General features: G+C 37.8%; 1 protein-coding gene across 5 annotated transcripts in view; it reads left to right on the top strand.

Annotated features, from left to right (window-relative positions):
* Positions 1-372: 372 nt before the first annotated feature.
* LOC114932124 (uncharacterized) overlaps positions 373-18,764 on the top strand; it is a 50,079-nt gene continuing 31,687 nt past the window's right edge. The window contains exons 1-2 of one of the 5 annotated variants that reach the window (XM_085486242.1): positions 373-687; positions 8,319-8,734. In XM_085486242.1, the coding sequence (XP_085342368.1) occupies positions 8,422-8,734 (313 nt within the window). In that variant the 5' untranslated portion in view covers positions 373-687; positions 8,319-8,421. Of the gene's footprint in view, positions 688-5,181; positions 6,575-8,241; positions 8,735-18,764 lie in introns of those variants that run through there. The other 4 variants (XM_085486241.1, XM_029304300.2, XM_085486240.1 and 1 more) reach the window with 4 other exon arrangements.

Raw genomic sequence — 18,764 nt, 5'->3', positions numbered from 1 at the left:
GTTCCAAGTTGTTCTATGCCAGTACGTAATTGTTCTATAGTTTGGGACCGCTATCGCGACTTTAGCGGGCAAAAAAGATGAAAAAACAAAAAAAATGTGTTTATTTCCAAGAGTAAAGTACCCTTTAAAATAATGTTCTAGCAAAACTGAGAGTTGTTCCAAGTTGTTCTATGCCAGTACGTAATTGTTCTATAGTTTGGGATCGCTGTCACGTCGTTATCGGTCGAAAAATACAAAAAACACGAAAAATGTGTTTATTTCCAAGAGTAAAGTACTCTTTAAAATTATGTTCTAGCAAAATTGAGAGTTGTTCCAGGTTGTTCTGTTCGTTTTTAGCTAAAATATACAGTTTGGTGTTTAAGAGATAATAACTATAGCCGAAAACGTAAAAATACTGTTTTAGCGCACGAAACTATTTTTTTATTATATCTCGTGAAATATTTTGTTTAGGGAATTATCACTTTGGAACAATGTTTAGAACAACTAGAACAATCTGGAACAACCTTTAAAAGTTCGATTTTCGAAAAATGGGGGGCCAGGTCAAAAAATCGTTTTTTTCCATTTTTCGCGAAAATTTTTATTTTTTAAATTTGATCTTTTGGAACAATTTAGAACAAGTCTAGAACAACCTGGAACAACCTTTAAAATTTTAAAATTCGAAAAATGGGGGGCTAACTTCATACAGGCGCATAAATCTATCATCCGACGTTTATTCTCCAGGACGTGTTAATTCCTACGGGTTACCGTGGTCCGTCGGGACAAGAAATCTTTAAAAGGCGAACAGACGATCACGTGTATACCTGAGATGCTCATGAATATACACTACGGTGTATTAGTGCAATTGAGTAAAGCTATTGCACGCGCTTCAATTACAGCCTTCACATGACATCAAAAATAAGCTATCAGAAATTTTATAGAACTTGTAAAAATTTTTTTCAAAAGTAATTAACTCGTGATTAATTCATCGAGTCTTGAAGTTACAACGTTACTTAAATTCAATAGGAGAAAGTGCGTTATTTTTTTTTTTTACGATGCATCGCGTATTTGTATAATTTCCTCGAGCAATCTCTCTATGTTTTCAACGCCGATTCTCCTTTCGCTACGGCAATTCCCAGAATACTCTTAACGCCGCTGTGACAAAATGCAAGTTAGACACATCTAAAAGCATGAAAGACAAAATTACTATAATTTTCGCGGTAACGTCGTGGCACAAAAGAATCAACAACGCGTCCGAAATAATGACGTTCTCTTCGTAACGCTACGAGTTGCCAGATTTCACCTCCGAATTGGAAAGGTACGTGTCTCTAGGATTATAAGAGATCGATAGAAGATCGTTACACGCAATACCTACCGCAGAATCCGAATTACTCGCATGATGATTGCGCCGGCGAGAATGTCGCGAGAAACTCATGAAACGTAGAAAAGTACGTTTTCTTTTTCGTGATCGAGACGAGAGTGCCCGCGATGAGAAGTGCAACATCGACGAGACGCAAATCAACGGAGAAAAATCGACGACAAGAATGACGTGTATCTCCTCGGCGGACACTATGCAATGAGTATCGAATAATTCCGTTCGCCGATAAGTTTTTGCTCGATCCCTGACATTTTCATTAAGAGCTGTCCTTTTAGAATCTTCATGGTTATTTATAAGATGATCAATGAGCCTCGAGGCATACTGATTCTTCTCTCTCTTCGAAAAAGAGAAATAAAGCTTGAACATCGGGGCCGCGCGTACACTGTATTTAATTATTACAAGCTCGATATGTATATTATAGAGCCATATGTGATATGTCACGAGTTAAACAATTGCGTTATAAGATTTATTTAATGTTTCTAATATCTCTCAAAACACAAATTTATATCAATCTCAATTAAAAGAATAGCGCATTCTATATATAGATATGTATGTAATAAAAAAAGAATTATCAACGCAATTTACATGCATAATTCTTGAGCATTATTTCCTATTATCCTATTCAATGTATAATAGTGTAAGTTATTGCAATTATCGATTATTGATTTCCTCATATTTGCTAATATAAGAAGCCGTAACGAGTTCTGTTGCGCAATCTTCTTCGAACATAAGTAACTGAACGCAATCTCCTTCGAACATAACTGATCTAAGTTAGGTAGAAGCATAATAATCAGCTGGAAATAACAAATGACGATGTACACATGAAGGCAATCTAGTGCAACGATTACCGCTACCTGACTTTAATTAGACGAGACTAACCGGAGAGAAGCAGATATCCTTCGGCAATCATCTCGGAGGTGTCTCGAGAATTACCAGTCACGAACGTTTACATAAAGGTTCCGGTCGTGGGATCCCAGTGCGCTACACACTGGCGGCAAAACAATGCGCCGTTAATTCGCGAATTAATTCGCCAATACAAACAGTTATAACGACAACGACCGGCCGAGCGATCGGCTCCAGTATCGCTCAGCCGTTAATCAATCGCGTGATAGTCATGCGACGACGACTAACGATTACTCGAATCATTTAATGATGAAGCACGCACGCGGAAGAAAGTTTGGTATCGTTTAACCGCAGCTTTTCTATGTCATTACACCGACAATCTACTATCTTCTTATATTCGGTAAAGATTTCAATTAATTTCTTTCTCTTTCTCTCTTTCGTCGCACGTGCCTTATGAGAAGGTATTATATATGGACGGGTATAGCATATATACGTCGTATACATATGTGTATACCCACATCAGGGAGTAAAGGCGCTGACCTTCGGAAGGTCATCCGTCTTGCAGCGATGTACGATATGCTTCCGTGTACCGTCTGTAGTAGCGAGAGATCCCCGGAATATTAAGGAATATTGACCCCGCGCGGCGAATTAACTTGTCATTATTTAACGAAGCACGACGGATGAGTCGATGGAAATAATTAACCGACAGTGCCAATCTAAAAATCATTATCACGCGATGGCTGTATGGCTCTTTCATAAATCACACCTTTTTTGACACGCGAGAAAAATTTGATTGACGATATATTTGCATTATAAAACCCATCATTGTATTAATGACATAAAAATGAGGTATCGCTCGATTATTTTTTCAGAACGTTGCCTTGTTCTTTTTTTCAAGTGTGAGAGTATATCCAAGAAGAAAATGACACATCGTGCGTCGGTCGTAAATGCAGGGCGTCTTTATCAAAGATACATACAATCGTAATATCGCACGATGAAATTCAAAACATCTATGACGAGTCTATAGCGCGCGGACATTCCTCCCGACCTTTGACCCAGACCGGTACAGAGCGAAAAGATATTAATGACGCACCGCGTAGAGAAGACAATGAGGCACCTTGGTGCCTCGTCGCTGTAATCAACGTTCTTCGAGTCAATAATCATTTTGCGGCGGAGCGACAATTACGAAGACAATGACACTCGCGCAATGTTTCTCCCCTAAACATAGACATTAATATTCCCGCGTTCCTAGGTTAATTATTAGATAGTTGGGTGTGCAACTAAGCATGTGAAAATACTTACTAACGAAGCGCAAAGAGCTTATTCAGAAACTTGCACGCGTAAATTCTTTTTGTGTTTGAGTTTTCAAACTGTAACGTAATTACGAGAAAGTGTAAATTGAAAGTATATATTAAATATAATAAATAAAAATTATTAAAATATTTGAGCTATATAATAAATCTTAAGCTTCTATTTCATCAAACTTCTACACACTATAACTTATCCACAAAATGAAGTGAATTATATCTACTCGCGTAATCGAGATCCGCATCTTTATTAGAAAAAGTAGAGCAACCATGTGGCGCTTGAGATTTCTAGCTTATCGAAGACAAACCTATCTTAAGTATATATTAACGATGTGAGTTCATTCACATCGCACGTATAGATTCATGATAAAATAATAATTTGTGCAAAGGAGGACGTCTTCCTTCGATAATCGCAAACGAGAAGCTAGTTTCAACCGAATAAAGGCCAGGCCAGCGCGTATGGCCGACTTATTCGTATACAGTTACAAAAACCGCGGTAGCAAAAGAAGTTTACATTTTTGATCCGCGACGGCGATCATTGTTACGCAATTCGCCGCGTAGCGGTCCATCTCGCGGATTCGCGGAAAGTGGCACGCCATCTGCTCGGGAAACATATGGCAAACATAGCGTAAGTCATTTAAGTCGACGAGTTACCTCGATACCTATAATAACTCGGTATTAACTGTTATGCGCGTCTTTGTAATTGCCGACTGTCTCGGATGTCCGACAACGATGCGAGACGATGATGCTGCTGCATGCTGGATGCAGTAATGTCGCGCTACGCGAGCATCATTGTTGTTCGGTGAGAAATTCAGCACGACGAAAAATCGCGCGACTGTGATCTTGGCATTCTAGTTTGAAGAGAGTTCATGAAGGTGTGCGAAGGTTACACCGTTACAGCTCACGGAGATCTCGGATACAACGTGAAATTTCAAATTACGGGGTACCAATGCACACAGTAATTGGTTGCACATATTGCATAATGTACGCAATTATTAATTGCGAGCAAATATTGAGCTCGTGATTTAGTTGTCAATCGAACCGGATAGACTTTTCTATCGACTTTACCGAATAAGTTTGAAAGAAATATATTGAACAAATATTGAAATAAGAAATTAAGAGAAATCTAGATCATATAAGAATTAAAATATCTTATATTATCTCAAAATCTAAAATTTGTTAAACGATCCGATATACATATACTCGTATAAATATATTATGTTCCATACCGCACGAAGTCAAAGCTTTGGTAAAATATTTAAAAAAACTAATATCTCATATTTTAATTATTCTAAAAAATAAAAAAATTATAATAAAAAATTTACAAATATTCCAAAAAATGACTACATATAAACATACATAGATTCTTATACACAGAACCGTAAATTCTCTAATCATTACTGAAATCATGATTGAAATTACTATCGGAAATGCTCTCAGAGCATGAATTTTATATCGCAAATATATTCGTACGATGAAATCGTACGGAAACGGAAGTTTCGAACTGATCGAGGAGAGAAGTCGCGGAGTCGCGGGAGAAAAAAAGAAAGAAAAATCTTGGCGACTCGGGGAGAGATTCCCGAGAGCACACTGCGAGCCTGCGCGATACAGTTTATTTGAACTGGGGATCTCGAAGTGGGGAGACACGACTCGGCGTTAGTGCTCCGCCGCGTCTCTGTGGTTTGCGAGCTTTTAGTCGCGCGATCTCGTCTGCAGCGTCGGGGCGCTCCTCGTCGCGCTTTTCTCGCAGCTACGCTTCGATCAATCGATCGATCGCTCGATCAATGCCGGTCGTGGTACATCCGATCTCTCGAGAAGTATCGAGCTACTCGCGAACATTTTCGTCGGTCCGAAGTATTGAAAATCATATGGAATCGCGTTTAAATCGCGAGAAAATTTAACGAATGACTTTCTTTTTTTTATTCTACGCGTATTTTCATTAATTGTTTGAAGTGTTCTCATAACATCTTTATGAAGATAAAGTCTTGATTAACATTTGTGTCGCGATCGCTTCGTATAATTAATTTTATTTACACGCACGAGTGAGTCAAATAAAATGTTGTATAGATAGACGCTTTTAATAGATTTTTAGTTGTCGTTAAGTTTAGATGATCGACGAGGTGAGTGATAAGGATAATTACAGTGAATGGGATCAATTCTTTTAATAGCGTGCGATCGTGCACCGAAACTCGTGAAGCTAATGGATATACAGCGTTAGGATGGATTATAATATTTAAAGTGGCCCTTGTTAATAATAATCATTATTATTACTTTTGTTTGTGTATGACATGGAATAATAAGGATGTAGATAAAAAATACGTAACATCATAATTTTAATCTCTTGCAAATTATATATCGCATGCTTATTGCAAAATTTTATTAAAATCTACAATGTGTACATAAAATCTAAATTATGATTCTTGAAATTATCGGTATTCGTCGTGCCTTTCAAGCGTGCAAAACATAATAACTGTCGATAATCTTTAATATTGGATTTGAACTTTCACTGTGTTAAAATAGATCCCGCTCACGAAATGTTATTACCTTATCCAAATTAAAACCATGATTAAAATTCCCTGCTTTCCTGGTACTTAATTAATCATTGTATCGTTAGAAAGTTGCACGTAATGTAGAAACTTTCATAAGCTCGATTAAAATCGCTGCCAGGATTACGTGCTTGGCGGCACGATAAGTCTTCTCTAGGAAAATTACATCAGGGAGAGACGTCTGCAGTAACACCGTGGAAAACAAAACATTTTCAGCTTAGAATAGCCGCTAATGGGCGAATTGCTAAATCTATACTTTCACTTCGCACGATCTATTATGCACTCAAATGCGATGAGACTTTTTAGTTTAACATGAATGTAGCTTAATTATCTGATATCAAGAATTCTCACAATTCGTTTCGCGTCAGTTTTACGTCTACTTATATTATGTTCGACAAAGTGGACACTTGACGGCTGTCACACGTGATGAATGTCATCTTTAAACAGCGGACAATAATAAAAGACAGAGAGTGAAATCGAAAAGTCTCGAAAAAAAGGACGCTCCGTCACAGTCACTTGAAGTCGTAAGTCTCTCTTTGAAAGTTTCGGTCGAAACGTAATAATTGTTGTGAACGTATACGTGTAATAGGAAGGGGAAACGCGATTTCTGAAAAAGATTGTGCGTACGAACGGAATAGTAAGCATTCGTTTGCGTATAGAACGCATACTAACACGAGAGATTCACGTAGGACGAGTAAAACACACGTAAAAACGTGTAAAAAAACATAACACAAAAACACAAATATAAGAAAAACGAAGCTTTATTAAGATGCTTCGTAGTCAGCCGTTACAATAATTTACGATACCTTCGTCACGGTCGCTTTAGTCCCAGGTAATTAAAACTCCATTACATGGCGATTACAGAAGTTTCGCGGATGAAACATTCTGTTGCGAATAACGAGGAAGGAGCCGCGAGTTCACAAAAAAAAAAAAAAGAATACCCCATCTCATGTATATTCATGACCGGAACCGCGGATAATGCCCAGAGTCTCCGCGCGCATCATATCTTACATATGTGGAATATTAATTCTCGTCATTCGTATGCGATGCACGCAGTATCGCCGCGAAGCCATGGAATGTCACAGGTGCAAGTCACCCAAGAAAGTACATTATGGACTGCGTATGACAGCTAGCATGAATAAATTATATTCCACGTCGCTCTAGGAGATGCTAATAGACACAAATCATCGTTCCTAATTATGTGAAAATCCTAAGAATATAGGATTGGAAGCTAAATCGGATTAGAAACGAAAATTTGTACTTGAGAGAAAATATAAGATTAACCATTAAGAGTAATTTTTGAGACACGCGACCACACCAGAATTAATGAAATATGTAGATTGAAGTGAAAGTAAAATCATCATTAAATAAACATCATCATTAAATAAAATTCTATTATAATTATCAATTAAAAATTAGAATAATATTAATATTAATAAACAAAAATGCTAATGATTTCAATATATATATAAACATATACAATAATATTTAATTATTGGTTATTCATTAATGTATTATTTTCACTTTGCTACAACTATGCCGCATTTATGTTGCGACTTCAAAGATGACATTTCGCAAGTAGCAGAGCGTGCTATTTCATCATTCTGCTCACGTTTTCCCGCGACATAGAGTCAGTCGCTCATCCGAAAGGCAAACACCAGTGGCGATGCACTGGTATGCTACGGAAGATAATCATCGTCATAAATTCATCATCATCACCATCATCGTCAAGGTGCCCAAAGTGTAATCATTCATTAGCTCATACGCGGTTGGAGCGTCAAGGCTGTCATGCCTCGCGAAATAACGAATTCCATCGGGGGTGGTTGACGTAGCAAAGAACGGGGGAAAGGGAGGAGCAGAGAGAAAGAGAGGAATGCACTTTATGTTCCGGCAACACAGGGTGCATATCGTTATATACGAGCAGGAAGCAAGCTAGTTGCTCATATTATTGCAAGAAAAAATCATTCCTTCCGCTATATTAATTCCTTGAAATTTTTTCATCGCACTATAAATCTTTCTAGATGTAATGACTTTCGAAAAAGATATCATTTTCTCTTACATTATTCAAAAGAAATTTTAATATAATTTTTTTATTTTTTCAATTTCTAATTCCGTCAAAAATATAGATTTTTAAAATAAAAATTCTAAACAAAAAATAATATGTACTAAACAAATAACATCCAATTCTTAGGCAGTGATACTGTGTCTTCATCAAGCATGCGGACAAAGTCATTCGATCTAATCACTTTGGAACATTTTTAAAATCAGAAATTTGGATGCAACGTGAAACGTATATCGCGCGCACCGAAATGTAAGAGAGACCGTAAAGAGGATTTTATATAAGATATACTGTGAAAGACTGTGTGCCGCGATGTCATCGACTGGTGAATTTTCGACACTATCGAGCGGCGAAGCCACCGGAACCGGTGAGGACTCGTTGCCGAGCTCGAGAGAGGCGACTGCCGAGGCCGCGGGTTCCGGCGGTGGCTTCATGCCGCTGCGCGAGTTCCTGGACAGATTCTCACTGCCGAGAGTGGTCAGGGTCGAAGGTGCCGGTGGAAGGCCGATACTGCTGTACAAGCAACAGCAGAGATCACTCAGAGTCACGGCTACGCTGCTGATGCATCGTTACCGTCACGACGTTAAAGTGGGACCGGAAATAGTCATCCCGGAAGGCTATCCCGGTGAGTACAACTTCAGATACTATATTGTACATTTGCTTATATTCTTACGCTCATCCTTATAAATTTAATAAAAGATGGAATTTGACAAAGATTCTCTCTAAATAAATATTTCACGTGAAAACTGATTTAAAATGTATATGCATATAAGAAAAATTTGAGAAGAATTATATATTTTTAATAATTATTATTCTGTTTTGTTTTATTATATGATATTAATTATTTCTAAAAGATAAATTTTTATTCATTAATAAAGATATTATAAAAATTAAATTTAATATTTTAGGTTTCTAAAATAAACGATTAAAAAGAGAAATTTAATGAAAAAAAAAACGATTAATGACAAATCGCACAAAGAGGCTATATAGAATTAATTACTCATCGTATTCTGGTCTTCGACTCGACGTATCGATCACGTCGTGTACGATGATCGATTATGCTCGCGGAATTGTATCGGAAATTTGATCTGGAATTAAATCGCGGGTTGCGTAAGAATATACGCAGCGTTACAATCGATGAATTAATTGGAAAGAGATTTCGTCACAATTATGAGAGATTCAAAAATTTTCTTTTGTTCAATTAAATCTAGAATTATTATTTATAATATATTTGTTTAACACATGTCAGTTTTTATATTAACCTAACAATTGAAAAATAACGAGATTAATTGAAAATTCAAAATCGTATTTTCTATTATTTACTTCGCGGTTCGAATATCGCTTACGACATCGCCAAGATTTTCTCGAGAATTGAGGAAGCGAACAATGCATGCGCGAGTTGAAGTTTATTTATCCACGCCTAGCTGCGTACATATGTAACCAAGTTGTAGTAGGTACGGTGGTGATTTAACCTAAGCCCGCGGAAAGAAAGTAACAGATGGTTGTGGGTGGCAGTGGCCGTTTAACAATGAAAGTAAATTTGTACTCTCTGGAAGACAGAGAGGATGAAGTAAACTGCACTTAAGCTTGATCAATGCCGACACGAGTCGCAAAGATATTATATAAATTTAAGTAATCTATAGATATTACAATTAATAATATATAATATTATTAATATTAATATTATATGTATATTATACGTAATATTTTTTTTCAAGAAAATATTAAGAAAAAGTGAGAAAGTTATTTATGAGCTGATAGACATTTCATCATAAATAACGATTTACTACGACGATACAATATCGTGATGATCTAGCAAGGACCGTTCGTCAGATATTACTCAACGCGCAGGAAAACACGGTCTCCCATAATTTGCATAGAAACGTTTCAATTTCCTTGACACGGCACGTATCTACATACGTTGTTGCATCTGCCACAACGATTTCTCACGACCGTAATCGCACTCGCGAGCGTGTCAGCGTGCTTTCTCGGCGTCGGTTCGTAGCTCTCGCTGCCAAGAAATAGGAACGAACGAGCGAAACGAGTGTCGGCCTATAAATAGTAAAGGAAAGTATGAAGTAATGCGGTAGAACGTGCCACGAATTATAATTTAATATCCCGGTAATATTTCGAGAGTGTCTATACGCGCTCGCGCAAAAACATATACAAAACTCGCGATGATTCCTTACTATAGCTGACCAACGAAATGGGCAGCAACGAAGAAAAGAAAATCTAATCTTGGTTCGCGCGAAAAGAGAAGAAGAAAATGCGCGATAGGAGAGAGACGAGCAATATACTATTATTCAGTTACATTCAGCGCGGGTAGGTGGTCAGTGACATACGACCGTGAATAATACCTCGCTCGTGCATTAGCATAACGTCTGACTTTTTTCAATGCAGCTGCATGAATTACAAATGCACAAACGTCGGACTGGCGTGGGACGAAATTACGTCGACGAGGATTCACGCTCGTGCGTGTGGAGAAGTAAAAATTGAAATATATTATTAAAAAAAATGATCAAATAGTAAATAAAGAGATAGAAAAAGACTTAAAATATTGCAAGATGCATTAAATAAATAGTGAAATAATTTGAATAACTGCAGCTGTAATATCCGTCAATCATTAATATATAAAAGAATTTTTGTTTTAATGAGAAAATTTTTAATCTTTTATAACTTTTCTTAAATATAAAATTTTATCTAATTTTATAATATTTCGCGCGTTGATCATGTGTTCAGTTACAATTGCTCGCTAACGAAGTCCACTCTTAATCCCGACACAACCCCGTTTGTTGCATATTATCTTGCATTCATGTCAAGGCATTGCATTAGTCGGATATACGAATACGCGTTGGGCGGATTAATCGTTAGATAATCATGAATGCACACACATGAGTGCTTAATCGTACGCGGATTACACGAAAGTATAATTAGTTGTATATGAGAATGATTTTTCTTGAAAACTAAACTTACAAATTTTGAATCTGCAACTCGCGAGATATTTCTTGTTGACAAAGCACGAAATCTCTACTTCGCAAGAATTTGATTTTTCATTACTTTATTTTGTGAAAGTAGTCTCTCAACTTTTTTTTTATCTATCATTTTATACAAATTTTCTCTCTAATAGAAATATTAATTTATTTTCAACTACATGTTTGTATATTTTATCACGCGTGTTGACGACAAGAAATGAATGAATAGAATAATCAATTTGCATGTTTCCGCCTAACGTACGCCAACATACGTTGACCTTTCCTCACTGAATGTCGCATGTTACTTTGTATCCTATTTCGTTTCGCATTGCGAAGAAATAATCTCGCCGTCACTGCTAATCGATAATGAATGTTTACGTACGGGAGAAGATACCAGTTTGGTACAGGCAGTGGTGGAAGCCGATGGATTATACGTCTAATCTCGACTTTAAGTTCAACATTACGCCTCCTTCATTCAGCCATCGTCCTGTTATTATTGAAATTTACACAAGCGGGATAACCGCAACATCTGGTATTACTTGACGCAACTTTATTAGTGCTTTTTAAGGAGAAGATTTCCCCGGGGAGAACCGCGCCACGATTGGACCCCTTTGACCTTTCGCTCAGAATCGTTTTCTTTCGCGTTGCGCCGGATCGAGTTGTCTATCAACTGTTTATAGACCCGACTTTATGCGCTCGGACAAGTCGCTCGACGGAAAAAGGAAAAGGGACGTATCTTTACGGCCGCGCAAATACGCCGTGAAAGCGCGCTCGTGACTTCGTCGAAACGTGGGAGTGCCGGCTTCGAAAAAAGTTGTTGGATCGGCTACAGTTCCGGTGGTGATCCGAACGAAATTACGACGATTTTATCGGCCAAACTTATAACACGATATCTCTTTTTCTTGTGAAAAAAATTTTAATCTGTTTTCTCTTTCTTCCAATCATTCCAAATGATTGGAACTGCGAGATTGATTTATTAAATTTCGAGATTTTAACAGCTGATTTTATTAGGCCAAAACTCTCTTGATAATTTCTCTCGAGCGATTGGTAATAAAAGTAAACCAGTTATAATGAAAAAAATGTAACTTTCTTTCAAATATAAATATCGTGATAAATATTTATATATTCGTGAAATCAACTAGGCATGAATTATTTTCTAAAAAATATATACTCATTTACTATTTACATAGTATATAATTTAAATTAATTTTTTAAATAATGATTCACATATTGCATCTTTTTTCGCATAAATTCTCATCAGATGACGTTACGTTTGAACGTTTTAATAACGCGGACTTAACGAGTTTACGCAGCTCGAAGCCACCTTTGCATGATAATTAAACGCGTCTCGATTAGTAATAAAGAACGATATGCTCCATCGCCAATCGCGAGATGCTAGAAATAGTCCACAGTACAGGTCGGGAATCATTCATCACAAACGGCGATTACACGCAGCCTTGCGCAGCCTCGAGCGCGATTTAAGTCACTCGAAGTGTCGGAGTTCAGTAGTGGGTGAAGAGGAACGCTGAATGTTAAACGGGCGGAAGTGGCGACCGCGCCATTTCTATGCATAACGCGTTGATTTACAACCAGAAATACGTTGCACGAGCACACCGTCCATACTTCGTATAGATCTCGAATCCGTTGTTTGTTGCGCATATATATCCTCCGTATTGCTCTCTCACCTATACGTCTTTCCTACGCCTCTAGATTTGCATAAATCACGAAAACCCGAGAGAGATACGAAATCGAAAGTTCTGCATCGTCGGTATTAAGCGCGAGAAACGTATTTCCGTTTTGCCTTTTACGATCGCAAACTACGTAAAATTCTTCTCGACGCAAAGACGATCGTTTCTTTGGCGGTGCAAACTGCGAAGAAACCGTTGGAATAATGCGGCATCAGGTAGAGAAAACATATTTTATAGCAAAAATAAAATCGAAGTGCCACTTTTATTTTTGTTGTTCATATAGAAACAATGATTTATTTCACAATGTTTTATATCTACGTATATATAAAACTGACCAATTTCAACAAAATAATATATATTCAGATATATAATATTTAATATTTAAATAATATATATTCAAATATATAATATATAATATTTAAACATGATAATATTAAATGTATAATAAATATTCTAATCGCAAAACCCATTAATCAAGCGGTAATCGCTCGATGCTGCGCATTTATAAACTCGCCATTTCAAGTTCCATCGGATTTAAATGATCGCACCTACTGAATGCGACTGAACATACACGTGGCGAGAGTAATCGCTACGATTTTTGTCAATTAGTGTATTAATGGATAGCGAGGAATACGGACTTCCGCGACAGGATTATAACGACTACGAAAATCTCAACGGCACATTATAATTTTCGTTTACCTATACCTCCTATTAATGTCCTTTGATAATAGTCTCGCGGCTATATGTATATTAAGATTACTTGTTTCCATGATCTTTGCAACGATACGAAGAATGAAATATCGCACAATATATATAAAATTGCAATCTGCGCATTGTTAAAATTCAAGAGAACTGAAGACTTATAAGATTATTTAAAAAAAGAGATAATAGAGAATATATACGAAATATATAAGTATATGAATTAAATCTTTTTTCAATAGTATCTTTTGACTTTATTTTTTTGTATCGAGTTTCATCTTGTTCATTAACACAATTGCATATGTATTTTATCTCCTTAAATACTGGATACGCTTGTAACTCGAATAGCAAAAAGTAAGAAACCTAACCTAACCAAACGCACGTTAATTGTTGCTTACGTACATTTCGCATTAGTCGTATACCGATAAGCACTTTGCGCGCAATCTCGTCTCACAATTTGCATCTAAACGGAGAAGAGCTTTTAGAGCCCGAGTCTATGTATGGAGCTTCTACGTGTTATCTCGACCTGGATATCTCGCGGGTGTGTTACCTCGTTAAAAGACAATGAGCGTCCGTGGCCTGTGCCTACTTGTGACTCGCCGACACTCTCGCGATTGCAATTGTATTATTCTATACAGAGAGGATATGACTTTAGTTTTCTTAGCAATTAACTGTGCTTTTGATACTTACAACTTAAAAGATAGCGGAAATTGCGGACAGAATTTTTTCAATGCGCGATGTATATTTTATGATCCAATTCCGCGAGGGAAAATATAATTGACTTCTTTATAATTTTCCATGGGCGACTGAATATCGCTCTGATATCCGCAAATTATTCCGCCGTCTTTTCTAACGATACACAGTTGTCAAGCGGTCAACACTGCGCGCAATTGCGTGTTCACAGATTATAGTTTTAATTGCCCTAATCGTTGCCCATAAAGATAGCACTTTAATGTTTCCGCTGCCTTTTATGACGTTCAATTAACCGCAATTTGTAAGACTTAGATACATGCAGGTTTAAATATATTCTCGCTATTATTTACTCGTAACTCATTCATTTGTTTATTATCTCACGAGATATGATTTTAATCACATATAATCGGATATATTTATCGATAACGTCATCACATTTATACGATGTAACAGCTTTGAAATGCGTCTTACATATCGAGACAGAGTTCAAGGTACAAGTGTAAACACACCGGTTTGAAAGGAGACAGGCGTACGATAAGTCCGTTTCAATGTATATGTAACGCATAAGCCGAGTAAGCCGAGAGAATTACGTTATTAAGAAAATCGCGCGGCAATTCTTGGAACGTAAACGTTATAATTGAGCCTTGAAACACATTCCGCAATTGATTAATATATTAATTTATTCATTGTTTCTATCCATTTATAATGAAAAGTTTGTGTGTGTATATGAGAATAAAAAATCACTACTCACATAAATAACACTTATTAAACCTAATCGAAGCCAATTTAAAGTATCAAATTTCTGAATACATTTTGTCTTCAAACTGCTTAATTTACATCATTACGTTTTCACCTTCCTACGAGAAGTTATCGCAAAAATTTTGAAGATGAATAGCCGTATTCTTTCCTCGGCACAGAAGCCGTATTTTATTCCTTATGCGAAAGCACGAAACTTTTCTACATGAATTCTCACGTACAAGCGGCAGTAAATTAACGCAACGCGGTGTGCGCGCTATTATCGAGTTTGTGTTCATCGTTCGGTAAATGAATTATTGTGTCGGGCAGACAGGAGGCACGGCAGGAGCGTTGTGCAACTCGACGCGAATCATTCCGACTTTCTTAGAATTTTACAATTCGCGCGACTCACGCCTTGGACCGTCTCAGCGGTTGCCTTTCATAACCGATTTTAATATAGCCACACCCATGAAATTTCGATGAACCAGTCCTACCGTCCCATCGGTTATACGAGATCAATTTCCGACACCGGGAACGACCGGGACCGAGTCTTTCGTAATAATAATTTTTGATCGACACTGCGAAGTTTATAAAGCTATTTTACCTGAATTCGACACGTGCGCACAGGTCTCGTTTAAATCGAAAATCAATAAGTAGGTCACGATTCGCATTTGATTGAAACAATTTTTATCTGAAAAAAAAATTTTTTCTGCTCAAGGCTTTGCAAAGAATAATCCGTCTTGATCTTGACTGTTATCATCGAAAGCTCGCGTTTTTTCAGGAACTAAACATTTATGCCAAGACATGAAAACACATATTCGCCGGGCGCAATATAAATCTTCCTCCCTCCTCGTTACGAGAAATGTATATTTGTAACAAGTGCTCCCGAAGGAACGATTAAATCTTAGCTTCCGGCGATGAAGTACTCAACCGCGACTTAATATCACGTGTTCTTACTGTGAAATTGGAGCGATCTCCCTCACAGCAGGAAGAAAAATCAAAGTAGAGATCCTGTTAACCCCACGTGCATCCCGCAGATTGCTACTCTAGCGAGAAGCCTTCACCACTACGAACGGACGGGGCCTCGGTTTAGAAAAGTTACGAGTGCACGCGTCGGCTGTAATCCAGAAATAATTCTCGATCCTTCACGGTTCTTCTTCATCGAAGATTTTATCCCTTAATATCATTTTATCCTTTTGCAAAATATAAGTACCGTGAGAGAAGATCAAAGAGAATTTCACGGCGATTTAAAGTCCATCTATTGTTTCACACACGTTCGAATTATTTAATTTAAATTTATTTTGGAAAAAAATGAATTTAAATGTAAAGTATTTTACATCTTTTCCTTGAATTATTTTAATTCATGCGTGAATTTATTAAAATGCAGATATAACATATAACACGATAAAAAAAATGATATTCAAAAGAAAAAGTGTTATATGATTACATTGATATAATATTTAATTCTTTTTCCGCGTGCATATATGGGTGCCATCAAAATTATTCGAGGAAAAAGTGCTATCAAGCGTGAAGTTGATGTTACCTCTGCAATCGAAGCGCAGTTCCCGCATGGGCATTCGCTCGTAAATATATGTTCCGCGAACTGCGCTAATATTCCAGATAGAAGCTTCAGTGAAATGACTAGCGCATAATTCCTGTCGAGAGAGCGGAGAAAAAAAATGTTACAGATCTGCGCGCGCGTGATAACACACATTTTACAGTGGGGAGGGAGAAAGAGAAGAAGCGCGGCTTGGAAAATCGCGGTTCCTGTTAACCCCGTGCGCGATGTGCACGATGCGCGCGCGTGCACATCGTCCCGAGATTGCTACCCTTACGTACGCGAGCGCGCACATTCGCGATTCCGCCACGGAGCGGAGAAAGAGCTAGCCCCGGCTCTTTCTCGCTGGCTCACGAAGACACGCTGTAATCCCGGGATAATTCTCGACGTATCCGCGTTATATAGCCGCGGTATTCGCCGCAGATGTAAATACCCGCGGGGCAGCCGGGAGCCCCGCAGGTATTAAACATACGTTCCCCGGGTACTCGACAAATTGCTCGCATGAACCAGAATAATTAGCATCCCTAGCCTCCGGTGGTGTATGCCTACTCGCGTTGCGCTCCCCTGTCCTTTTCTATCTCGTTTTCGTTTCTCTCTTCTCTCTCCGTATATCTCTTCGACAACTCTACCGTCTGAATCGAGCTTGCACGTTCCGGGGAATGCCCAGGAAGGAACGAGCATGTCTCTCCTTCTCTCTTTCTTTTCTTTCCTCTCTTCGTCCGTTTCATTGTGACGATGCACCACGTTCCGTGGTTGCGTTTAATCAGTCCCGCTGACTTGATGCGCGCCATACTGTCCATATCCTCTGCCGGCCGATGCGGCTGCTTAAGAATGTAATTTAATATGCGACGTTATACACCGCGGGCCCCGCCGTGTCATATTTATAGGTATTTATGCATCAGCTTCGCGAGCGCGTTTGTGCGTACGCATGGTACGCGCAGCGCGCGAGAACCATTGAAATTATCTCCCGGAGGAAGAGGAAGGAGGTATCGCGCGTATTCACGACTCTCGTACTCTCTCGCGCATATGTAGGAGGAATTTATCGTTATTTATCGCCGGTTAAAACCCTGCGCACCGCGCCGATTCTCTTCTTCGTGACGTTTCGCGCAGTTCGACGCGACGAGAGAAAGAGGAGCAAAGAAAAAAGAGAGACAGAGAAACGCACTGCCGCTGCACCTGCTGTTAATATAATTTATTCAAACCCATTGTGCTCATCAACCTTATACATCAATCTCAAACACGTGGCCCTTTTTTTTGAACAGTATCAAATGCCTTTTACTTTCGGTTTCGTTTCGTGCTAGAGTGTGAGAGAGCGATAGTGCTAGAGAAACCTTAGAAGACTGACATTGAAAATTAGCACGTAAAATGATATGCGCTGTGAGTTACATTCTTTATGAATGTAACTTATAATATATCAGCATACTATATAATTTTGATTATATATTCGCATCATTTAATATCAATTACTAATAACTTCAGCGGAGGTTACGTGTATATACCTAATAACCAGAATTTTATCTCGAAATTAAATCAGATTAAATATATAAAACCTTTTAGATAAACACACGTGTGGAAGCTTATGAATCTATAATAAAGTATAATATGTAATAAATCTGAATAAATCCTTAGTTAAAGTGTTGAACGATTCTCTCTATACTCTGTGTTTTCACTTTGTCTACTATCTAATTCACAGATGCAAGAACTATATAAAAATTATAATTTATTATTCTCAAGAAATAGAAACACGATGTAATAAAGTATTTCGTTATAGTACTAATAGAATTTAACCATCTAATATATATCGAGAAATTAATATCATGTATTGTATTTATATCTTTAACGACATTCATAATCAGATCTCACTTTGACATGAGCAGAATGGAAATTTAATTTTTATAATACTGCACGCGCATATCAAGCCGTACTTATATCTTGATCGACACACGTGCATGAAAATGAGGATGCAATCACGGTGCAATTACGTGCATCATAAGATGCACACGCGGTGTCAGGTCGCGAAATATGAGCGCGAGGTCTCGCTATTATTATAACCATTCCCTTTTCTGGGACGGCGGAGGCGTAAACGTCTATTGGCATCGATACGTTACGTAAGAGCTTTTTTCGCGATTAAACATTTTCCCCCTCTAGCATTGATCGACGTGGGCGTTAAGAGAGACACGTGCTGCCGACACGTTTGCTTCACGTGAATACTAATATAAATCTCGTGGAAAGGACCACCTCGACGAAATTCAAAAATATTTCTCACGATACAAGCATGATAAGGTGTTCGGATTTAAAATTTAGATTCGC

This window comes from Nylanderia fulva, unplaced genomic scaffold, assembly GCF_048542155.1.
Source record: "Nylanderia fulva isolate GAGA-0341 unplaced genomic scaffold, ASM4854215v1 Scaffold41, whole genome shotgun sequence".
Taxonomy (NCBI): domain Eukaryota; kingdom Metazoa; phylum Arthropoda; class Insecta; order Hymenoptera; family Formicidae; genus Nylanderia; species Nylanderia fulva.
The sequence above is the reverse complement of the archived record's forward strand: the minus strand, read 5'-3'. Positions and strand labels throughout refer to the sequence as shown.